Below are 26,106 nucleotides of genomic sequence, written 5' to 3' on the forward strand. Positions count from 1 at the left end.
TCTATTGTCACATCTATGACCGACAGCCCCATGAATGATGGCAGAGGCAAGGTGTGCACATGTGAAGAGAAAGCATGTCTCAAGCGTATGTGTGTTTCTGTGACTTACCTCTGATAATGGACAGCTTTGCGGTAACAGACACTTCTCCTTCACTGTTGCGTGCCACACACTCATAGGTGTTCTCATCTCTGGGGGCTCTGAGCGGCTGGATCCTCAGCACGGCACCAGCACCCTCGTCAAACTCTATAGTCTGGGCAGCCAAAAAATTACAGGATAAGACATATTAGTCACAGCAAAGGTAAATGGTTAAATCCTATCATTCCAGCAGTAAACTGTATAATGTTGCATATCAGCATTTACAGAGTAGTCTGAGCTTACAGCACTACAATGACAATATCTACATATACCTTATGCAGAGCACCCTCATTTCATTTCTTTTTCTCCACAGAAAAGTTGAAGGTCAGGCACAGATACAGAACATCTACTTGCACACATGGTCCTGAAGCTGCTAGGCAGTATATTTCTCAGATAAAGACATCTCATCTGGGTTGATTACTGTACTTACCAACATGGGAGGTTGATCCGGGTCCCCCGGTTGAAATGCCACGTCTTTAAGAATTGTGAAACATTACTGCAGCAATTTACAGTCAGGCCTCTAATTAGCTTGAAATAAATGGATTTGCTTCGCTTGTAGTATTCAACCTTTAAATGGTGTTTGTGGACTCAGTAGAAAGCCTAATTTAAGTACTTCATATTCTCAGTTTTCAGTCTTTCAAAATACTTTGAATTTTAATTGAGTGACCTCTGTAATACAAAATGTTTGAATGTAGTCTAAAAGTTATTATGTAAGAACAATTTTAGGCTTTTTTTCCATTAGCTGAGAAATTTGATACCACTCTTATTAAGTTGTCACACTGTAGCCAGGGAATCATCGGTTTACTTTAGGAAGCCATCTAGCTGCTGGATTATACAGCTAGCTTTACTGCATTTAAAGTTTGATATGATCCATCTATCACTACCTGTACAGGTTACGGATTTCTTGTTAAACACAAATCTTCACATAAAATCAGTCTATATTTGTTTTCTGTTTATGTTTTTGCACTCATTAAAGAGCTCATGTTTTCCCTTTTAAAAGAATCATTGTTTTGTTATCGGGGTCTTCCAAGAATTGGTTCATTTACTTCCATATTAATTCATGTATTTATTTTTTCTCACACACTGTTCTGTTTGGTCAGCTGACTGGTCAGTCAAAAATGGTGACGTGCGAAGCAGTAAAAGAAAAGCCAGGACTACAAAAAAAACATTTCAACAGCAGTGTCCTCTCTGGGAGAGACTGACTCCCTTTGGTCTTAGCGTTGGATTATATAACTCTGCAGACTTGTTACATGCAAAATACATAACACACTCAAAAGAAGGACCAAAATCTGCAAAAGCACAAAGTGGCCTCTAAAACCAACAAGATAAAAAAAAGTGTTGTGGGGAAAAAAGATGCTTGCATAAAGTTTTAAACTTGTGTTTTTTTGTTTAACTTTGGCGAGACAAATTGATGTTGACAAATTAAAGACAAATTATCTTTATGCTTATCGACTATAATACCTGGCCAGATACGTAGTGAACAAACATGAGGGTGAGATCAATCATATATTTCACAAAATGTATGGCTGTGGCATTTCTAAAATGCAAAAGAGAATTAAAAAAATTAAATCAAAATCTGCATTTATTCTAACAACCTGCTGCTTTCTCTCAACAGCATTGCTTAATCCTGTATATTACTTATTTGTAAATTAGTGCATTTATGAAGAGAAATATCTCATTAATGCATATGTTTTTGATTTGTCATGCTGTTAGAGCTGAACATTGTGCACTGTGACAACCACCTCGATACGCTGGGAGTTGACCTTCTTGCCCTTCTTGTTCCAGTACACGACAGGCTTTGGATTGCCAGTGGCCTGGCACACAAATGAAGCCGCACCCCCTGACACTCCGATCTGGTCTGTGGGACTCTTGATGAACCTCGGAGAGACTGAGAGACAGGAGGAACAAGGAAGAATCGGGAAAGAAAAACAAAGAAAGCGCAAGCATGAAAACTGACACCTTTATGCCCAGAGGCCATCAAACCAGCTCTGCAACCAGCAACAAACCCCCTGCTGACCACGCCCAATTTCACTGTCAGTGACTGGTCAGGCTGACTAGTGTTGTGATGGCTGCGCTGTGGTGCTTACTTCCTGGGTATCATCTAGAGGACAAGCTGAAGGACTTCCTGTGGGTCATAAATAAAAGATGGGGCAGGGCCTCATAGGAACATCTTTCTGTTTCTCTCTGCCTCCTCCATGGCAGACTACTATTGCTCTGCATGCAGCATAGGCTGCCATGACACATGAGCATTTCACAGGTGTGAGAAGTGTTCGCTGAAAATTTCACAGCATATAATTGGTTTAAATGTATTAATATCAGAGGTGTGATTTTGTGCCTGCACATGCCTAACACCAATAGGGGATTTGCATCTACAGTTTATGATAATCTTAATAGAAACAACAAACATACCCAAAATTGTCATATTAACGTCCCTCTCAGCCACAGTGGACAACTTCAGGAGGACAATTGAAGTGATTATAATGGGATGTTGGATGTTTAAGCATTGCAGTGGCCCTCTGCAAGAAAATACCAATTTCAAAGTGTGATATTGAGCCAACAGTACTGAACCTACACTTTTCACAGTGGCTGAGTCAGATCAGTGAAACAGCCTCACGCATCCACCCCTTGCTATCCGTCTGTGGCCTGTTGCCATGGTGCCCAGCTTAACTCCTCTTCAGTTAGAGAATCACTGCTATCCATCAGGGCGAAGTCAAGATGACCCTTACCATAGCAACCTGGATCCCTCCTCCCCTGCATCTGGGTGGGTGAGGTCTTGCTGTGTTGATTGAAGACAGAGCAGGAACAAAATAACTGCCTATCAAAGCATCACTGGCAGATTCTTAAGCCTGTTTGAACATCTTCCCACTCACTTCCTTGTTAAACAGCCACACAGAGCACTTTCCAAATTCTCTACTGTGCCTTGACAATTTCTGGAATAACATGATGACAAAAGGCTGCTCCAGTGTCTGCTGCACTGCGCTTTCACAGGAACTCTCTCTGAATGTCACAAATAACGTGGTTTCACTTTTTGCTTGAGCAAGAAGGAGAAAATTGCAGGTAGGCCATAGTCAGTTTGAGCAATTTTATTCACTTCATATTGAGACTCAAGAGCAGGATATTTTTTTGCTTGTTGGACTCTTGGAAATTCCCCCACTTTGGAGAAAACTGCCCTTTTTTGCTTCCAACAATACGAGAATGTGGACTATCCAAAGTAATATGTCATGCCTGAAACAGCTTTTTTTCTGCCTATCGGATTATGAACGAATTCCATGTTCTTCTTAGGGCTTGAACATGGTTTTTCTAGCTTCATGTTGAATCCAAAATACTTTCTGCATTCTCTTAAATGCACTTCAGCAACAATCCTTGTTCAAAACCGACCCCACAGGCAATGTAACCACTTAAGCCTCTTCTGACAGCCAGAGAAAAGCCCTGCAAGCCACTGGCTCTGGTTGGATTTGCACTCAACAGAAACTTGTTATGATCAGGAGGTTCTTGAAAGCTGCCCGGAAAATAAGGGACTAATGAGGACCTCTGTCTTTTTAATAGCCATTTCACTCTGCTGCCAGAGAGGGACACCTACAGGTCTGCCACTCACCCACAACTGGCCTGATTTTAATAGAACACCTTTGTAACATGCAGTAATTTGACTGAATGATTGACTGCTGCTGTGCTCAGATATAACAGTAGGCAGCAGGTATAGTGTTGTAGTGTTTTCAGCGTAGTGTGACAGAATAGTAATTGGAACTATGAGTTTGCTCCAGGTCAGACTATAATCAGGCCCTTGTTATTGAAATTCAAGTTTCATTTTGGGAAATTCATTTAAAGAATAGTTCCTGGTAAAAGGTTTTATTTTGTACTGCTTTAAAAACAATACTTATGGCAAAAAGCAACCAGCTGTGGAATAGAGAGGACAACTCAATTTGAATTTATGTTTGCTTATGGAAAGACAAGGAAGAGAATGTCTTTTCTAAACACTATTTGCTCTGCTCAGACACACTCTGGGTGGTCCAAAGGCAGCTGCTGGGTGGTGTATAATTCTACCCCTTCCCAACATTGAAAAATATTTGAAATAGAACATCAGTCCTCTCAAAGGATCACAAGTTCAAATCGGTTGCACGAATGGAATAAAAAATAAATAAAAAATCTGATTAGAATTTCCATTTCAAGTGGTAAGAGGTGTTCCGTTCCATCTTCAGCTATGGTGACATTTTCAGAGCAGAGACAGCTGAGTCTGGTTGAGCAAATGTGTGCAGACCACTGAGGCAGGAAAAGTGTGGAAACGTTGTAATCAAGAAGATGATAAGGAACATGCTGATGGGACCTCCCGCCTTATTAAAACACATTAACAACGCCACATTTCAGAGCCGATATACTGACAGGATGGGATGGTATGACACCCACACACTTAGTGCGCACATATACAAACACGTTTTCATACATCCACCCTTCTATGCATCACATTCACTGACTGACCTTCAGCTGAGAAACAGGCAAAGAAAGCGAAAAAAAAGGTGTAAACAATCATTATACCTAGTGCTCCACACATGGTGCTCCGAGGTCTGGTTAGCAGGATAATCAAAGGCAGCAGCAGACACAGGGGAGATGGGTGAAGGCAGAGCCCCAACATGGGCCGCCTGGACTGGCCCTGAACTCTGTTTGGCTTAGACAGAAGCATGTTACCACCGTTGGGCTGGTTGGAGACGGAGATGAGGGAAGGGCTTCACTCAACAGGGATAGGCACTCTGCAGACAGAAAAAAATGAAGGTCAGAAATATTTTCTTCACCTCTGTGTCATCGCTCTGAAATGTCAATGTATCATGAAGACAGAGTATTTAATGTTTTAAAAAAGTAATAACAAAGATATCTGTAGACAAATTTATGCTAACCTAGGATTAGGTCTTGTGGTTGAATCAGAGCTCATTTGACTTTTGGGACATGAAGCCTAAGCAGGCTTAGGCTTGTTAAATAACTGCTAAATAACTATGACAAGAAACATACCAAAATAGTTTTCAGCACATTGCCCTTGTATTAATAAGTGTCCTTTTGTAGTGAGCTGTGAAACGAGCTGCAATGATTCGGTTTTAGGAGTTCTTTTTCTCCCAAAAGATGTCCAAGTAATGTCATCTTAGCTTTAGCCTAATTCCTTTTTAGTGTTCTGGTGGCACATAAAAGTGCTAATGCAATAATACGTCCAGAGTGTGGCACAGTAATGGAAAAACACTTAAACAAAGAGGATTGGGGGGGGTCAGCAGGAATGCAGCAAAATTCAATAACAGCAAATGGATCAGAAATTGTAGCTTTAATAGATGTCCCCCTCTTGTTAATCCTAAGCCTTAGGGGGGAGTCACCATCATTATTTTCTCTCTTCACACAAATACATGCAAGCAGAGTCACACACACATCTGAAAGTCTCAACATAATTCACTTCTGTCTGCTCACAGAGATTTAGACAAGCCGTGCAGAAGCTCTGCGTCTGGGAGTCAATAACTCCTCAGTCTTATCAAGCTCTCCCGACCCCCACCCCTCTGCCCCATGTGTTGGAGCGCAGGTGGGGAGGCCAAATGAGAAAGGAGCCTTTGTTAACCTGTCATATATCACAGACATACAAGAGTCCCTTCAAGTGGCAATACAGGATAACATATATGCTCTCAGGGAGACATAATATGTATTCACAGGTGACAGGCCACGCTGAGATTGGCACATAAATATGTGCAAACACCTAAAAGTAGGATTTCACCCTGACATCTCTGACACACTGGCAGAAATGAAGAGCAGAGATTTGGCCGCCCCTTGCTTGCCTTTAATAAATGAAAGAGGCATTTCTGGTGTGTTACATATTCAAAGACTCCTCCAACCACTTATTGGGCTAATGACCTGCTCATACGTATTACTGTCTGCCAGCTCCTTCACTAAAAATAGCTCAACTGAAAACATGTCTGTCTATCTGATGCAGGCTCTTTTTCCGTGCCTTATCTAATGCTGCATTACGGCAGCAGAATAGAAAAGCTTTCAGCGTCTCCTTTTCAATTGAACAACGTGATAAGAAAAATCAGATCAGAGCTCATTCAGCCACTATTGGCAGCATGTTAAGTAAATTCTCCTCTTACGGAAACTCAATTTGGCGGCGTTAATCTAACCAGGGCCACTGCTCTGCGTGCAGCCCATGGCCGCTCAAACATCAGGTACTGCTCGTATACGTTCTGTGTGCTGGATTTGCCGGGGCCTGATTATCTTTAGATAACCTCTCTCTGACCCCCTCTATCATTTTCAGTTTATCCACTTCTTCTTGTTGTCTTTCACCTGCTGACAAAACCCTCTCCACTCTACCTCCACTCTAGTCACACAACCTCTAACTAATCCCAAATCTTACCCCCAGCTCACTCGGGTATTACTCTCCATGCTCCTGAAATCTCATCTTTTCCCATATTCTTTCATCCCTTTCCACCTTTCCCCTCTCCACTTCCTCCTCGCCCTACTTGTTAACCTCTCCTCACTCGATGCCATTTCCTCCGCAAAACCCTATCATTCATCTCCTTCACTTTATATAGGCACTCTAATCCTTGCTTGTACACAAATCCTCTTCCCCTCCCCAGCTGTCCAGCACCAGCTGCTCCAGCTGTTGTTGGCCCTTTGACTCAGTTCAAACAAAAGGGCTCAAAGCATCTTACAGCTGTGGATGATGAAGGAGGAAGCAAAAACGGATTCAAAGAAACAGCAGCAGACCAGGCCTGTCTGGGCATGCCTACGCATGTTTTATTGCTATTAAACGCTGCAACCACAACACGCTCTTCCTGTCCAGACATGTAGATAAAGAAGTATTGCTCCCATTGCTTTCTGCGGTGGCAGAATTAAAAGTAGTAAGCATTGTGAGCTTGCATATTGTCATGACTCAGGCCTAGCACAGTCTCTACAGACCCCCTCAGAGATATCACAGCTTGCTTCCCCCGATCATCTGGCTCAGCATTCAGAGAGCGGACAGCAGGGGTTGGTCTTATTACCTTTTCAAAGTAACAAACCAGATGGTCAGCCAGACAGATAGATTGATGGGGATACATGTGCTATTTATTGCGAGGAGGCGGTTAATGACACCACAGCTCAGGTGGTGCAACACACACCGGTTATTGTGCTCCATCAAGCTGATGAAATAACATTGTTTAGGTGGCATCCGACCTGCCCCTGGTCCGCTGGGGCCCTGCAGAAGATGACATGTTTTGTTTTCCTCACCTCGTCCCCACCCTGTGCTCTCCCCCACCTTACCCATGATGCCTCTCACCACAAGTGGGTTGGGATGATCTCGCAAGGCCCGTCGCCATGACAACTAGCCATGAGCGCTCATGGAAAGACCAGATCTGTTTCCTGCAGCACCATGCTACTTGTGAGATAGTGCACCTGATAGGAACTTTGTGTTCTTTTTACTCTTTTTCACCTTTCATTTAGATTCAGTGGGTGGGAGATAGTTTCAGAGATGTAATAATTCGAGTACATGATCAAGGAAAAATAATTAAAGAAAAATTGTTGGGTTCATATTGAAGGAGAAATCATGGGTGGATTAAAAAAGGGCCATTACACTTTTTAGAGGTGTAATAAGAATAGGTTCCCTAAACTTATGTGAACATTTATAATTCTTTTGCACCAAAATAATTTGGCACGATTTATACGTTTTACAAGGAATTATGTGCCAGCTTTAAGAGGAGACATTTGGAGAAGGTTCCATGAAGAAACAAGGAGGGGCTGAGAGTGATATTAATTCATGTTTCTATCACCCTGTAGACTGTGGGCAAATGGCACTCACAAATACAAGCACACACACAAAGCAATACACACACACACACACACACACACACACACACACACACACACGCACACACACACACACACACACACACACACACAAAGCAATATACACACACACATACACACAAACAAACATGGCAGATGGCAAAGCATCATGGGGGAGATTGGCACTTGCTCTCTCACACACACACACACACGCTTCCCTTCACTGTCTTTTAAACAAGCAGCCCAGACACACTCACACACACACACACACACACACACACACACACACACACACACACACACACACACACACACACACACGCACACACACCCATAAATGTTGAGGATCAGAGGCACAGGATGAAGCATGGCTTACTGCAGGCATGAGCTACACCGCCGACCTGGTTGCATTTTTAGCAGAGAAAATAAAATATGTGAAGTTCCTCTCAGACAAGAAAACTCACCTGTCACTCAAAAACTGTGCTTCCCTGCCCTGAATGTAAATGAATGTGGAGACCTGGGTACCTCCACTAAATCTCTATTAGGCTTGCTTAACACTGCATGCAGGATGCTGAAATTGGGACAGTGGATTTCCCATACGACATACATCCAAACAGTGTTATCAAGGGGGGGAGGTATTGACAAATAGCAATGATATTCCTGGCCAGCAGCTCCCACTTTCATTAGTCTGAAGAGATAAACGGGATTGCAATGAGAGGTTCAAATTGACCCCAGAGTGGTATGACTCACAGAAACAGCCCCAAAACCTGGAGACTTACAGGGAAAGCCCCCCCATTTGTAATTATTTATCATGTGTTCAATTTTCTATTTTTTCTCCAGCTGTAACTTAAAGGAAATGTGAGAGGGAGACTAAACAGAACTCTGGCTACCCAAGCATTATCCTGATTGCTGTGAATCTAAACTTATCAGTTTTCTATCCTTGCCACATGAAATTGAATCATTTGAAGGATTTAATTTTTGGTAAGGAAAAAAAACTATTGGTAGTCTTCTTGTGAAATCAGCAGTAACCCTATTTGGTTGTTGTTTTTTGTCATGCCTGTCTGATTTTGGAAGATTCTGAACCTAATTTTAGTTGGATGATTTGAATTTTTCTGCAAATCTTTGTGCAGCTGTCAATTGTATAAAATCTTAAGATTTAACTGTAAAATAAAATAGCTTTTATTGTCTTGTCTGGGCAAGGAGACTTTGACTCGAAATATGGTTTGAAAACTACAGATTATTTTATGTTATATTTTCAGTTTCATCATGCGTCAAGTGAGTTCTGGCATGTTTTTTCCTTCAGTTGACAGTGTGCTAAACATAGAAGATCTTAATTTCCATTTTTACAAAGATCCATCTTTGCACATGTTCTGCCTTCCTTTTTCATGTAAGTGTCTGCAGGTATGCGTTTGTGCGTTGTGGGTTCACTCTGTGGCTGCTTTCAAATCTCTGTGTCTCCAGTGGGACAATTCCTTTTTATACTTGATTGTGTGATCTTCAGCAAAGCAGCAAGATTATCTCTTTATAATGAAAGACATGTTCAAATCTAAAAAAAGTAAGAACTTCTTTTGAATGATGAGCCGAGTGAATTTAAAAACTGCCTCTGCCCACACCCTTTTCTCTGGCTTTCTCTGTTGGGGAGTCTTGCTTGAGGTCACCGTTTAATTAACTGATCACCTACAGCTAATTGTGAAATTTCTGAAATCTACACTTTGATTTCCAACATTTACAGAAACGCCCTCGCTGTCTAATCTCAGCATTAAGTGAGGATCCAAGCACAGCCTTTCCTACTGCACATCAGCACAACAATGAAATTGCATAAAAGTACTGCCATCATTTTGCACCATGCCAGTGTTTAAATCAATGTTGCCTTGTTTTAAAAAAAAAAAAATTGGATGTGTTCCACATTTTGTTCATAGCATTTACATGTCAGAGCCAAGGCAACACATGCATTCATGATGAAGAACAGAGGCAGGGGTCGAGAAAGAAGCGTGACTAGCCAGGCTAACTTTCCCTGTGACCTCATTATCTGCATGTCTAGGACAGAGCAAAGCTGCTGTAGTCCAACAATGGCGCAGCAAATATACACCCACGCACCTCAAAGTGGCTCCAAGGTCAGACAGACCAACACAACTATGAACGGGCATTTGGTAATAGATGGAACGGCCTCAGATGAGTCCAGCAACAGATGGACTACATGCTGCCAAACAGATAGTGTGCTACCAACCGGTACAAAAGTACATATAGAGCAGATTATTTGAGGGGGTCAGAGTTGGATCACAGGAAGGAATAGTTAATGCTCTTAGAATGAAGAGTGAGTAAATTTTACATTTCCTTTAAATGAGAAAAATGACTCACAAAATCACATTTCTGTTAAATGCAGCCATGGTATTATGTACGAGATTATAATAAGAGAAGATTAACCTACGATTTTTATGTAATGATAACTGTTCCTCTTATCTGTGTGATGCCGCCCGTTTTCTACAGCTGGTTAGGTAGAGACGCAGGTAAGTTAGGAGCTTCGAGTGTTAAGAAAGGTTTAACAAAATGATGCAAGGAATACGTTTCAGTCAAGATGTTGCCGTGAAAAAATGGCAGTGGAACTGATTTCCTGTTTGCAAAAAAATAGAATCTTTCTGCTATTTCTAAACATAGGTGAGCAAATTAAGATACTCAAGAGTCAGTATTTATATGCCAACAAGCTATATGTGACTTGACATGTCCCAGATTTGGTTAAATATGTGATCTATGCATCACACAACCGGGTGAATGAGTCACAGCTTCAATTTGATCATTTTTATGCTTTCAATGAAATGCAGGGATTACTTGCTTTTCTGAGTGAATCAATATTTCAATGACATCCTCAGGCTAGTTCCAAAAAATGCATTGTCATCTGGCTAAAACCTGGCTGTTTCTGTTGTTAAAGAATTGATTTGCAGATGGAGCTTCACCTGACAGGAGAAAGTTTGTAATCTGGAGCTCACAAACACCCAAACATTTTTCCTAATTTCTCACAGCAACCTCTCGCTCTCTGTTTCCTCCTTCTCCTCAGATGCAGCGGCTCATTACGCAGGCTGATGGTTGAATCCTTGTCAACTCACTGTCCAATTAGCATTCCCAAGACCGGCACACACACTTCTAGCAGAAGAAGACTGTACATACATACTGATGTCCACATGATTATGCACCTGCATGTGCATACCTAATTGTTTCACAGCTCTGACAAAAAAAGAAGCTTTGTACACCAACCTTAAATTACAGGGCTAGTTCCGAACTCCTTCCGAACGTACCCTATGTTATTGGCTTTTTAAATGAATCCGAAGCACTGTTAACATACTAATTCTGAGTACATGATTAATCCACAGGACAACACACACAAACTCGCACTGCCTGTCCAAGACACACCACAACCAATTAGAGAGCTTGTTCTGGAGTAGGACTAAGGCTTCCCGACAACTGAGAGCGCCTTCATCCTTCTGGACGTCATTGTCATCGTCCTGACCATCTTCATATTTCAGTTGCGCTTCATTAATAAGATATACCAGCTATTTTTACCCCCATGTTTAAGCTATTTAGCGTCACTTAGAAGACCAAGTCAGGTTGTGTAAAGCAGTTTTCAAGGCCTGCTGATAAGATTGTCTTGAGACTGAAGACAGCAGCCTTGAGCACACTGCGCTCTGTATTGATAATATTATACAGGCTGATCATTCACACACAATTATCTAATGATGATGTCACTAATGAAAGCTTTAGAGGGTCTTGAAATGGATTCATCTTCTGCTTGATTTATAGAATGATTGCAAACACAACCGATGATTCAAATACCCTCCCACACCTGACACGACATGACTCCGCCACCTCTGGACTACAATTCCCGTTCACAGTTACTTTGTGTGGCGCAATCGCAACCCAATCCTTTATTCATTTTCTGCTTATGTAAAGATCCCTTTGGGAGATCTTTACTAGTGTCCTGGAGACGCATTGTTGTTTGCCCACTCTCTCCTGTGTATTTGTGCTGCTATGGTATCACCTGTCTGGCACAATCACATGGTAAGTTGTCCACTGAGAGCTCATTAACTCACAACAACACGACTGTTCTGCAACAACACTGTGGGCATCTATAGAGCATTTACTGCACATACAAAGTCAATCTGCTGTGTAAAAATACTGTGCAGATGGAAAGCACTCATTTCCTTTTGTTATATTTCTGATTCATCTTAAAAGAGGAAGTTTGGTTTTGTTTCTCACACAGACACAAAGAGTCTAAACACTTAACACTGTTTTTGCTTTGTTCATTAAGCTGCTAACAACTTACGTGAAGATAACTGAGAAACATTTTAAAGCAGAGCTGTTTTTTGAGCCAGTGTGTGCCTGCGAACAAATCCTATTTATGTGCTACACAGGCGGCCAGCCTTAGCAGTTCTGTCACTAACCAGCCATTGCATGACTTCCTGATGGAGATGAGATTTGTGACGCCAAATGAATTTCTCCTTGAGGGACGATAAACTTGTGAATAGAATTGAAAGCAGGAGTAATGGGCTAGAAAAAGTGCATTTGTCCTCCGTCTCAATGCTGAAAGCAGATGGAGAGTACGTCTAGGTAAGTGAAGAGATGAAATGCATGTGAAAGGCAACAGACTGGCACACGGACGCTTTCCATGAACGACTAGCCATTACTCTCACCTCTGTCAAATACTTCATCCCAGCTGGCATCCCTCAGTGCAGTGAAGATAGAGTGATCATGAAATGCCACAAACAAATGTGGGGCTTTATTCAAGAGCCCCCCCCCCCCCCCCCCCCCACCATGCATTTAGAAATGCGAACACACACACACACACAAAACCCGAACTCAGCACAGACTGAGAAATGCTCATGCTGACCCCCGAGGGAGCTTAATCTTCTAGGTTTTAAGTTTTCTGTCTGCGAGCTGTGATGATGGAGTGGAGCCATAAGTTTCCTGGACATCATCTCTTTTCAGTCCTTTGAAGTAACGGTCTTTAAAGAAGCAAAGCTTTTCACCCAAGCAATAAGGTTTTCCTCTGCTGTTATTTGGCACATGAAGACATACCAAGACCTTTTCTTTAAGCTCATCTGTAGAACTGACAAGAGTAGAGCTTATTCAGCCAGACAAATGACACTGGGACGCACGCTATTTGTCGGTGTTGCATTACTCACATAAAGACACTTTTACAATGAAAGCCCTACTCGCTGCTTGTGAAGTTGTGCAAACACATTAATGCGAAAAAGCTGGTGTATCTGCTGATGCATTCCTAATGTTTACTATGTGTACTGTACCATTTTATTTGGCTACCAAAAGAAAATCCGGTTTTAAACATTGTTCATTTGTGCAGTCTGCGGTTTTATATGATAGAAGACATTTTATAACTGAAGTAATCAGTCAACTCCAAGGCTGAGCATTTCTACACGCAGTGAAGCGGTGATAGTTCAAACATGCATATTCAAAAATTCCAAAGCTTCACACATAACAACCCTACAATCATGAAGTAATCCTGTCAATTTGTGGGGAGGGAGTTGTTAGAGCAAGGTTTATCTGACATCATTTGCTTTTCGAAAACAAGCCAAAGAGTCAAGAGTGTAGAGTGACTGCAGTCAGGTGAGCGATGGAGATAGAAGCTGGGTCAATTTGCATATTTATAGATGTGTCCATATTAAATGAGGCAAAGGTGTCAAATTACACCTAAGCCATTTTAAACCTAGAGGAGATGATTTTGTTGGAAAAAAAAATTTTAATCAATGACTGCTTGAGGGGGAAGTTGTAGGTTTTGTCGGCAATGCGTTCAAAAGCTTAAGTATTAGTCTAACTGACCTTATGCAGCCCAGTCTCCTGAGAATTACTTTCTGTCTTCTGGAAACCACAATTATGTATCATACGTACATTCCTCAGCGACCACTGACAGCAACATTTTTTGATGGAGAACATGCAGGTTATGTAAGTGCTGTATTTAACACCAAGCTATATTTTTCAAGCTAACCATAACAAGGTATTTTATTTAATTTCTTAACTTTAGCTCAATATCTAATACTAAACCTAACCAAGTGATGTTAAGTGTGCATAGTAACCAAAGAAAAGTTACTTACCACCAAATAAAACAGCAATATCAAATATAAAAAACGACGGAAATGGTTTTCGGCAGGACTTGAACACTGGTCTTTTATGTGGCAGCAGGGTGATTTTTGCACTCCCGCTTCCCCTTTGTAAGAGACTGCTTCTGACTTCAGAGCAGACATATGACCCAGCCATTGGCTGTGCATGTATAGAAAAAAAAGAAGTAAAGTGGTTTCCAGAAACATGTAATATTTGACATGTTGATACTGCTTCATGTTAATTGTTAGACTGTAACCAACAGATCAGGGTTCCCATGTGGGACAAATATTCTTTGACTTTTATTTCACTTTTATCCTGTAGTTTTCGCCGTCAGTCTCTGATTAGTTTCAGGTAACAAACCACATTAGCATGTTGTGAACGGAGGATTTGAAAAATGTTTACCACAGGTTAGAAGACATTCACCGGCTGAGAATGCATTTGCATGTTTTAACATGAGTGTAATATGGGTTACCTTCTTTTATCAGCTATACACGTGCCCTCCGTGCTGGTGGTGGGTAAAGTTAGGTCAGTCTAAAGCATACTTATGGGAGTGATAACAGCTGATAATAGCAATTTGATAGGCTTATAAAATTAAAAGTGGGTGCTCCGTGCAGGAACCAAAACGTCATTCAAGTCAATGGAATTCATCCTCTGGGAACACTGAACGTCTGTCCCACATTTTTTGTTTCCATTAGACTGTTTTTGAGATGTGCAAGTCTCTTAATCATATCTGGCCTTTTGCCACACAGTGTACATAAGGGAATAATGGTTCTGATAAGACTGGCCTAAAAAGGTAACTGTATATGAAAGCCATATGTGTAGAATTTTCCTGCATGAATTAACATTATATGGCTTCGTTCCACCAAAAACACAATATATTTTATGTTCTGCCATTCTCTATACTACTTTGGCATCTTTCCAACCCAAAGTATTTCATCCAAACCTAATGCTTTGCGGGCATTTTTTTCAGTTAGTTAACACCTGAGGACTTGTCAGGAGCTTGAAGCAAGGGGCACTGAATGTTCTACACTTCTAACATTTATTAGCGGCTAACTGCATGCTTCAAAGCAGATGGTGCGTTCTCTTTCTCCACGTTCTGATTACTCAGTTTGTCTCGTGCTTTATCAGCCATCTTGTCAGTCAGCCCTGCCCAACTAATGACTCCTGTCAGTCAGGGATGTAACTGTCAAACCGAGTCAATAGCTGCAATGCCTCCACCCATGAATGGATAATGAAGTGCGTGCATCAACGACTTGCCACTTTTCGGCCCAAACAGGGAAAGCTCTGAAAACGTGTCTTCTCATGCAGCGCGCAGAAATTTCTACACAAAATATCTCTGTGAGATTCGATATGAAGAATGAGTTAGCTGTTCGAGCAGAGGGCAGGGTTGACCAGAGGACAGCGAGAAGGCGGCAAGAGCTGCTCTCTTCTGAATAAGGGAAGAGAGGAAAAGGGGGGATGGGTAAAGATGCCTTAAGATGTGGCGGCAGTTATGATGAGAAGAGAGGCGAATTGCTGAAGACAAGAGGTGGAGAGGAGAGGAAGAGGAGGAGAGGTAGTGAAGCATTGTGCATTATTCATCCCTGCTGACACATCAGAATCTCTGATTCATCAGGAGAAGGGCATCAGTCAAGTCACAACCTATCTCTTGGCCTTCACTCATATTTACACGCACAGACACATCATATGCACACACACACATATTTGCAAATGGCCTTATGGCTGGAAAAATGGTAATCATGGGTTTGGCTCTGCGGAGAGGCCCTCTGAAAGAAACACATACATATTTGCATAAGTAGCCAATGGAACAGATTTCACCAGATATGGCGGACATCTAACTTAAGTTTTTGTAACATAAATTACTCATCATCCTACAATCTATCCAATGAGTAGAACTGACATACAATTAAGAGGGATTTGAGCAACAAAACATAATAATACCTGGCAGAAACAACTAAACAATTTAGCAATAATTTTACATTTAACTTTCATCGATATTTATGAATGCTGCTTGATAGTTTTGTATGCTGCACTTACTAGTAATTACACTTGTTTAGTTAATTGCTGGTTAAATCACAGTACACATAGGTAATGTAAATGAATGACAATTGATTTATCATTAGGGCTCTCTCGTGATTGACCCTGTCTTCAATGTTTTGCTGTGCTTTAGTTCTTTCTTCGAGTTTTAATCGTTTTTATTTTGCTTCATGTGTATTCCATTTAACTCGTACGTCTAAGTCCCTTTTATCAGTGTAATTTATTTACCTTAGTCTTTATCTGGGCTTATCCTAAATATGCGGTCATCATGTTTTATCTTTTTTGTTCTTCCTATTTGTAACATGTAGATGTTAGAGGGAAAGTTGTCATTGTTATAATCATTCTGGGTATTAATGTGTTCGAATTAGATGCAGGATTTAAGTAACCCTCAGCTTCCATAGCTGGGTTTTGAACCTCTGGATAGGAACGTGTTTGTGAAACCGGAGGGCTTGTAAGGAAGTAGCTCTGACATCTCTGCAGAAATATATTAGACTGTGAAGGAACTGCTGTAAATTATACAATGATGGGCTTATTATTGAACAGTTAAATTCTTTACTGCTCACAACAGCACCTTTTATTTTGTGCATTTGGCACATGTTGTTGACTAGAAAGCCCTTTTGATCGAAGCACTGCCTTGCGAGTATCTTATTTAAACAGAACTAACTTGACTCATTATCAGCAAATTTGTTTCAAGAGGCTATTATCTTTGAGTTTTTACTGTTTTTCCCCCAATCAAATTGAGTCGCCCGCATCATCGAGAAAACAATCAATGCAATTAATCTGCAAATGTTTGTCTGTCACCGTTACTATTCATGCTGTTGCTGTTATTGATGCACATCTACATTATTTACTGCAGCAAGTTGTGAATCGTTTGGGTTTGGAGATGCTATGGAGATACCTACAGAGGAAGACAAAATTATAGTATGTGATTGGTAAAAATTGGCTGCTTGTATCCCGGTTTAAGTATTTTGGTAAGTACCACATGTTATTAAGAAAGTGCTTTTTGAAAAACCTTTTTTTTTTTGCATACCTCAAAAGGTAACTAATGTTTGTAAAATCTGACAGAATGTGACCGAACTGATGTTAAAATGAAATGAAATGTGGTCCTAATTTCAACATCCATGTGTACAATTTGCCTGAAACGACTCCTTTGCCCACCAGAAATGTGCAAGACAGCAACTTGGTATGATCATGTATAATGATATACAATAAATAATGACTTAATATTCAGCCATTCTAGAGATAATGTATCTCTAGAGACTCCCAGGCTAAATGAGGCATAAAAAAAAAAATCTAATTTCATGTGACACCTTGGAAGAGAAATCCTTTCTTCACTGATCTGTAACTGATCAAAGGACTTTTTTCAATATCTAACACTATAACACATTGAACAAAACTTTTTTTTGCAGTATTACCAAAATTCACTTGAAATAAGCTTGAATAGTAAATTAAGCTGTCGTATCAAAATCGCAATAATTGCAAGTACTGATTTTGTTGTAATAATTTCAACCATATTGCCCCGGTGTTTTCATTCTGCATGCTGGCTATGGATTATTTTGTTTAGCCAGCACTGAAGAAACAAGGCAAGAAGCAGAGCAGCCAAAAGCTCCCTGTTTGGGAGGCTTTGAAAAGGTCAATTAATATCAATGCCAAGACAACAACAAAGTGTCTGTCTGCTTGCAGTACAGGTGGCTACGCTCACAGCATCAAAGTTGCGTGCCTTGATGTTCTCCTTCCTGCCAGCTGACTGGTGCAAAGCAAAGCCAACGAAGAGTGTCCAAGAGATTCTGACAAAATCCAAGGATGGGAGGAACATGTAACACAAAAGAAGAAAGTAGACAGCAGAGCAGTTAGGGAAATGCTGCTGTGAAACTCTCAGAGTAAGACTTCAATGGAGCCTTTGACGTGAAACCAAAGCTGCTCCCCTGAGTGCACACGTTCAGGTCTGAAAGGTTTGTACAGCGTTATCTGTGGGGACAGAGCAGAAAACCACCGAGGCCTAATGTTGAACTCTGTGAAATGCTATTTAAAGAGTGCATGCCATCACAGATTCATAAGCTACCGCTCTTAACGGTGCTTAGAAGAGTATATGTGGGGGCAAGGATGTCTCGACCCTTGGAAGCAAATATCTAATTTGTTTTTTCCTAATAAGCAACGGAAGAAATTTGCCACTTCAGTTATCCTGCTTCCACATGACTTCTCCCTTGCAAAATTATGAAAATATCTTGATCTTTAGCTCTCTCGTGAAGGGTATAATACCTTGTGCATTCTTTTGTTAGGCTAAGAGGAGATAAAAGAAAATCAGGTCTACTAAAGAGAGGAATCCACGCGTAAAAATGACTGATTAAAATAATTAGGGATGTGGAAATGGTCTGGAACAATAACCAGCAAACACACAGCGCCCCAGGGAAAAGGGTCCATCTGTGCGTGAGGAGGAAGACCTCCCTCAGATTCACCACGACAGTGTGATTTTCCACTTTGCGGAGGACAAACAGAAATACAGAAAACCTAAACAACCATGAGAACCTTGCACGATTAAACCCCAAAACGAGCAGCAGCCCTCGGAAAATGTGTCAAGATGAAAAGATGTATCATTAAATTACACGCTGCCTCTACGCGTGAGTGGCTCTGTTAAAAACAAATCCTTCGGAGTGGAATTATAAACACATGAGACGTTTCGGGACTAATAACACTGCCTATCTGTGCATATGAGATTATTTTAAGCATGGCCTGAGAAGCAGATGCAGCAGCCACTCTATTGTCTAGAAAACAGAATCGCTAAATAAGTCAGACCACTTCGCCACCTGGTGCCTTCCCTATCAAAAATCAATGTAATATTAGCATAATAGCCCATATGCATTCATAATGTGTCTATGATTGCCTCCTGAGAAGTGTTCAGAATTACATCATAATGGGATTTTTACTTTGCTTTAGCACCACTTAAATATAAATACGGTGATGGTAGAGATTCTTGTTTCTCTTGTTTTATATATTTGATCAGTCTAAAAAAAAAATAATTACATTTGTTGTATCCTATATTCCATCAGCTATGATTAGCATTTTATTCAGCAAATTTTACTGTCATTAGTATGTTTTAAAACTTAAGCAATTTGACTCAAGTCAGCCTCATTGTACCTAAAGGATGCTAAACTAAAGAGAGGGGGAAAAAAGCCACTTTAGATGAAAGTGGATGAGGAACAAAGGCTTTGTCAGTCTGCACGGGTCCCTCACGCTGCCCAGCCAAACAATAAGGAAGAGGTGACTGGGGACGCGCACTCACAGCGCTGTTGCCAACCAGCCTGATCTGCGCGACCACGGACACTTGATTCTTACCCAAACCTTTTTGGGGGAAAAAAATACATTTAAGTCATGAATAATGAGCAGTAGTCAAAGTGAAATGACACAAAGAAGATTCCTGGTCCCTTTAGAAAAACGCCTGAGATCTAGTCTGACATCACTAGTTTGCAAAGGTTATTCGACAAGTGAGGATAACCAGCCTGGGTGGGGTGCACCGCTGCACACATTAGCTGTAAAATAACATTAGATGCTGCTTACCTTGGTGGGAAGTGCTCCTTCTTCCTTACGGTCTGCTAGATTCATGTGTGTGGATTTGCAGCTGGAAGCCTCCTTGGAAACAGCGAGGATAAATGTAATCCAGCAGCAGCGGAGCTCCACTCAGAGAATGGTCTGCCTTTGTGGAGGCTGCATGCTCACATCGCTGGCGTTTCCCCACCGTCCTGTCCTGGCTGTTGACTGACCGAGCTCTCGAGAGCGCAGCGGGTCACCGGTGCTGCTCAGCCTTTTTGTCGGGAGAGCATTGTTAATCGTGCGGCCTCAGAAACTGCTGGTTGATGTCATTGATAACTCCCTGCCTTCTTCCTTAATGCCCTCCCCCTCCTCCTCCTCTCCCTCTCTTCCTCTCTCTATTCCTCTCTCTCACTGGAGCCCCCCCCTCCACATGACGTGATGCAGCCAAGATCTCCAATAGCAACCGTATCCCCCATCACCCCTATTACCCCCATTACCACCTCGCATCCTCTCCACCACCTCCAGCTCTCCCTGGATCGCTGACTGGTGGCTGCTGAGGTAGCTTGGTTCTGTATATCTGTAACAGATTTTTTCCACTGTGTTCCCCAGGGGCTAAAATGAAGATAAGCACCTTGCAACCCGTAGAATCTCTTAATATAGTGTCTAATTATAGCTACTGGCAGGGAAACAGAATCAGAGTCCAATATTAGTTCCCGTAGAGCAGAACTCCCACACTGAATTAAAGCTGGACACAAATACAACAGAAAAAAAACAAAAACAAACCTGTGGTGAGGCATTATGTAGTATATTACCAAGAGAGAGGAATTACAAACTAGGTTAATTATGCGCAGGGAGTTAGTAAACATAAACATGCATGTGCTGTAAACAACTGTAAACATCAGATACAGTTGTTGGAGTTCACAGGTATTTCACAGTCTTCATCAACGCTATGATGTTCTGTTTATGTTCAAGCTTTTGATTCACCTTCATTTTGCTGTAGTTTGTTTGTTTTTTTTTCTCCAAAAAGGTGTTGCAAATGATTTGTATGATCATATCTGTTTTTCATCATTTAGACCAGCACTCATTACAGTACTAATGAGTTGTAATGAACCAGTCCCTCTTGTGAAAGAGGCAAATGTTCTTTGTGCCAACGTTTTCTTCCCCCCATGTGACTTTGTCTTTTGTTCGTATGATAGGCCAAAGATTAAGGCAGCTTTGCAAATATATTTTTATATATATATAAATAGAGAGAGAGAGAAATATACGTTTATAAATATACGTGATATATATGTCTTAGATTGCCACAGATAAACTAGCTGATTTATTTATTTTTTCATTGTGATTTTATGTTATTTAGGTCACAGAGTGACAATATCAAGTGCCTCAAGGGCAAACTCAGAGGTGTTGGAGTGTGGTGCTGGAAGTTGTCCTGACATCTCAAGACTTCACTTCAAGGGGGCTTTATTCTTTCCCGCTGACCCCCTGACAAACAGACCCACCACAGGGCACTGTTGGTAACCAACATTGATCTTCATGTAGATGCATATTCAACCCATAATTGTGTGGTGAAAGTCATTCCCCAAATCTCGTTCTCCCTTTCACCATAGTAATACAAGACTGCTTAGCAGAGTGTGGGAAGAAGATATAAAAACTGACCAACTGCCCCCATCTCTCCCACTGAAAGCTCCAATTTCTAACATGATCCTAAAGAGACAAAGGCCTCCACTTTGACTAATTTTCTTTGTTGCTACTGACATCTAGTGGGAGGTTGCTTATATGAGATGCTGCATTTATTTGAGGAGGCAATAGAACACAAGAGGCGTGCAAATCTTTTGTGGCCGCCTTGGCGCAAACAAAAAAATTGCCAAAAAAAACCGCTCGACTAATTGAAATCAACGAGCGCTACCACCTGTCAATTTCCCACTCTTATGCAACACAAAAGATGTGCTTTCCGTTCTGTTTGATCTCCTATTCCATTATCATTTTCCAGCTTCGACAAAGTGGTCAGAGGTCAGGTAAGCCATTTGAGACCTTGTGAATTAAGCTGGAATTCAATTTCAGTTTAAGGATATTTAGGTAGATTGCATGCTGTCACAGCGATTTACAAGCCAGAGTCCACTGACTCAGCGTGACACCTGTCACAGTAACAGCACGTTAGCGGATAATAAATATCTTAGATTAAGCTTCAAGCAATATATACCCAATACTGTCTATCTCCTGTTAGGATCAGGCAGTCTTTGCTGTCCGCGAGCCGTCTCTGCCCCTCACCCTCTGACCCGCCTGACTGTATTGCGTTACAGTATTCCCATTTTCAGAGCTGGAGCTAGGGAGAAAGAGCCCTAAAATTAGCAGGGTGGGTGCCCTGTCTCCACCACTGCCCTGCAGCAGTGACGTTAATTGCACTCTATTTTTACTTTGAGTGCGGGACCCAGAAAGATCAAGTTTCTGTTATGCTTTATTTCAGCATCCTCCAGTTTATGTGAGCAGCGGGCAGGCTTGATATAAAGAGCGGAAATGGATGGACTGTCATCGTCGGAGGATTAGTGGTAAAGTTGGAGCACATAAATAGAAACAAATGTCAAGTTTTTTTAGCTTCGTTTTCAAATGGCAAACAACTAACAAGTAATAATAACAGGTGACACGGAAAAAGCTGAGATCATTCACACACAGGCTCATTCTGTTGTGATGCTGAATTTTATTCAGGTATCTCCAACACACTTTTGCTCTTGAGTTATCAGTTAAATGAATCAGTCGAGTAAGAAAGGCAGCCTCTGTTCAGAGCCTGAGTGTAAGGCTTCCAGGGTTTATAGAGCCTCTCAGTGTGCATTCAACTTGGTGGTGCTTAGCACGGGCAAACAAATAAAACATTCATGATAACACAAGATAAACAAAAGACAGTCTATCAAATATAAGACTAAGATCCAGGGATGACCGGGAGCCATCGGTTTTGTGTCTGTGAATTGCAACTGAGGTTAAAGTGAAAATTCACCCTGTAACAGAACCTACATCACATCTTGGACAGTTCATTTGCGGCAGATGGACACAAATCTTTGTCCTCACCACATGTCTGAAGTTTCTTCTTTGATGACGAATCGAAGGTCTTTTATTCAAAGACATTTTTTTTTTTTTTTTTGCAATTTACTGTCAATGAGTTCGCCAAACTCGACAGTTTGTGCACACCGGCAGAAAGACACCATTTTGCATCTGTTCACGTAAGGAGTTTCTGGTTTGAAAAGTGTTGCATCTTGCGTGGAATAACACAAGCTGCATAGCTCAGAATGCCAGTGTGTTGTGGGGAGTGTTCGCCATACACCCTGCCTGCTCTACGCTGGCCATACATCCTCTCAGTCTCAAAGTCTTTCTAGTAACGCTTCAACAGGCTGACAAAGAGTCTGAAATAATAAGAAACCGGTGTTTCTGCCCCTTCTGTCCTAGCAGTTTAATGTCTCAACTTTAAGTTACTACTTTTGCTTAGATGTCAGACGACTCCACTTTGCCTTTAGTTTGTAGTCAGTAAAGGAATATTTGGCACAGTAATTTCAACAGTTTACCAGCATCAAAGGGACACAGCAGACGGTTTGCGTGAACAATGGGACAAACACTCGCTGGCAGTCTTGGCCAGCGAGTGTTTGTGTTCGTTCAAACAAACTTCCTCTTTAAATTAATATTGCAAAACAATAAGTAAGCTACCATTTTCACACTTCATTTTCATGCATGTTCTCTGGCTACTTTGATCAGATGCTTCGTACCGATAATACTAAAACCCATCCCTCGTAACGCTGAGCCACCAGCAAAGCACCGTCATATTGTAACGCTTCTCTTCACTGAAAGTCTCACTCAATAAATAGCAGTGGAAACCAGCAGTCTCTTTAAAAGTCTATGTGACCTAATTTAAGAATAAAGTGATGACTGACCAGATCTCAGCCAGTGTAAGGTTTATTGCTATGGTTTGGTCGGACACAAGCCAGGACTGGAGACAAAGAGGAGGAAAATGCTATCGAGGGGCACAAAAAACAACAACAACAACAAAAAAAAAAAAACGGGAGAAGTGCAGGGGTGCCTCATCAGTGCAGCTCTATGAAAGCCTCCATCTCCTCAGAGATCAGTCCCCTGTAAGGCAGTCTGTGCTTTTCAATAGCACGTGCTGCCAGGCACTGAAGGGTGATGTAGTTCAGTGGGTAGAGGGCCGGGTGTCCGCTGCTGTGCTCGTCCAACAGCTCGTAGGCCGTCTTCCTCTGTGCATTTGTAGCGTCAAAGTGAGCCCCAGCCTTCATAAGTAGTGCCATAATCTCTGGACAGCCGTTGTTAGCAGCGATGTGCAGCGGGGTGTTGTTGTCACAGTCACGTGAGTCGACGTCTGCGCCACACTCCAGGAGCATCGCTGTCACCGCCAGGGAGGGGAAGCGCCCCACGGGGTAGCGGCCGACAGATGTGGTTTCTTTGTCCACGGCCATGTGGAGGGGAGTGAAGCTGCTGCGACCTCGGGGGTTCAGCTTCAGCAGCCGGTACACGGTGTGCTTCTTCTGGTGCTCCTGCTCAGGGCTGCACTCGAGCTTCTCCAGAAGAAAGATGAGATGGAGGATGATGGAGAGAGCCTTTGTGAACTGAGGGGCTTCTGGAGGGTTATCCTTCTGCGCCACAGCTCTCTCTACCTCCCTAACGCTTTTCCCCAGCACAGTCATCAGATCCTGGAAGGTGATGCGAGTTGACAGGGTGCCTTTGGCGCGGTCCTGAAGCACAAAAGAGAAGAGCTCGGCAAAAGACAGGAAACTGGAGGCTGTCATGGGACTGAGAGGATCCAGGTTGCTCTGCTGCATGTCTAGAGCATATTTCCACAGACTGATACAGCGTTCAAAGTTGCCCGAGTCGGCGTACACAGCTCCTCTGTAGCGGATGTAATACGAGGTGTCTGGGTGGGACGGCCCAAGGATGCGCTCACGAACCAACAAGGCCTGCATCCTCATTTCATCAGGGTCTGTGATCAAAGCTTCCAGTTCCTCCGCAGTGCTCACCTCCTGTGCGCAGCCATAGGCAGGGATTGGGGGACCAGGAGGAGGCTTGTCCAGTGACCCAGCTTTGTCACCTGGCTGCCTCAGCTCCATGGCTCTTCTCCAGTACCTCATGGCTCCCAGCAGATCACGTTTTTTGTCCACAAACGTAGCCCCTAATAGTTCAAGTGCATCAATGCGCTCCTCCCTGGAGGTCCATGGCTGGTGCGCCAGATACTCCACAATGTTGGTGTGACCCGTTACACTTGCAGCCAGGAGTGGGGTCATCCCGTATCCATCTCTCTCCATGCGGGCATTGCACTTCAGCAGCATCTTCATGATGTCCAGACTACCTGACTCGGCACAGTCGTGAAGCGCGGTGTTTCCCTTCACACTTTTGCGATTGACATCAGCACCACGGTCCAGGAGGAACTTGGCTATTTCCTTGTGGCCTTTGTAGCACGAGATCATGAGGCAGGTGTGTCCGTGGCGGTTAGCGACCTCCATGTCAGCTCTGTGCTCCACCAGGTAGCGGACTATCTCCAGGTGACCATCAAAGCAGGCGGCCCGGAGCGGCGTTGAGTTAGTTAACGTGGCGTTGTTCACTGAGGCACCGTGTTTCAGAAGCGTCTTGACCACAGGGAGGTGACCGGCTGCCGAAGCCGCCCACAGCGGCGGGGCACCCTCGATGGTCTCGCCGTCAAAGTTGACGGAACCCCCGAGTTCAACATTTGCTTTACAACGTTCAAGGAGGTATTCCACGACCTCCAAATGTCCGTACCGAGAGGCTATCAATAAAGCGGTGCCTCCCAGTGTTTTCTCTTCTGCTAATGCCTCCAGCTCCTCTGGAGTTTTGTTGCTCAGCAACTTCTGGAGAAGTTTCAGCTTACCATCTCTGGCCGCGTTGAAAACCACCGTAGTTATATCCATTTTACAGGCTCTGTTCAACAGCGCTGGGCACCAACCCCATAACCTCTCGTTTACGGTAAAACTGTCACATCTATTTTTAAATGGCAGAGTCCCGCAATATTAGTTTAGACAGGGTTTCGGGCTCACATCTTTCTGCCATTTTGAGGTTGCTGTCAAGATGGCGTTTCTGTTGTTTGACAGGTCTATGTTTACGATTTGAGCAAAGCATTGTGGGAGATGTCGTTTTGTTGGTATTTCTTTAGTCACGAGAACAGTGAGCATTTTATTCTTCGAAAACTACATTTCCCTTGAGAGATAGGAATTAAATCGCCCACCAGCTGATGGGTTTGGACCAACTAGAAGTATTTGACCGTCACCTGACAGTTGATTCACTAACCAATTACAACACAGAGATCCACGAATCCCTTGACATGACGTAGTTCTGATATTTTTAACGAGAAAGTCATTTTTGCATACATGCGTGTTATCATCATCATTACTGTTGCTGTTGTTGTTAAACAAAAAACAACAAAAATATTCCTTAAAGATATATAATGTAAACAACACAGGTAAATGATTCTGTCATCAGGAAATGACATCACCTTATGAAATCAGAAGGGTAGGT

General features: G+C 42.3%; 2 protein-coding genes across 2 annotated transcripts in view; both read right to left on the reverse strand.

Annotated features, from left to right (window-relative positions):
• Positions 1–19,943, reverse strand: part of LOC142399156 (receptor-type tyrosine-protein phosphatase S-like) — a 67,920-nt gene extending 47,977 nt beyond the window's left edge. The window contains exons 1-4 of the mRNA XM_075483645.1: positions 19,612–19,943; positions 4,666–4,877; positions 1,878–2,023; positions 109–250 (exon numbers count right to left, since the gene is read on the reverse strand). Coding sequence (XP_075339760.1) covers positions 109–250; positions 1,878–2,023; positions 4,666–4,810 — 433 coding nt within the window. The 5' untranslated portion in view covers positions 4,811–4,877; positions 19,612–19,943. The remainder of the gene's footprint in view (positions 1–108; positions 251–1,877; positions 2,024–4,665; positions 4,878–19,611) is intronic.
• Positions 19,944–22,259: 2,316 nt separating this feature from the next.
• fem1a (fem-1 homolog a) lies at positions 22,260–25,674 on the reverse strand. The gene has a single exon (XM_075483647.1). It carries the CDS (start codon positions 25,500–25,502, stop codon positions 23,649–23,651), a length of 1,854 nt encoding a protein of 617 aa, XP_075339762.1. The 5' UTR covers positions 25,503–25,674; the 3' UTR covers positions 22,260–23,648.
• Between the last annotated feature and the right edge of the window lie 432 nt (positions 25,675–26,106).

Source organism: Odontesthes bonariensis, chromosome 14 (genome assembly GCF_027942865.1).
Source record: "Odontesthes bonariensis isolate fOdoBon6 chromosome 14, fOdoBon6.hap1, whole genome shotgun sequence".
Lineage (NCBI taxonomy): Eukaryota > Metazoa > Chordata > Actinopteri > Atheriniformes > Atherinopsidae > Odontesthes > Odontesthes bonariensis.

Bases quoted from the DNA above. Each gene is read 5' to 3' on its own strand.
- fem1a (XM_075483647.1), bottom strand. From the start codon at position 25,502: ATGGATATAACTACGGTGGTTTTCAACGCGGCCAGAGATGGTAAGCTG.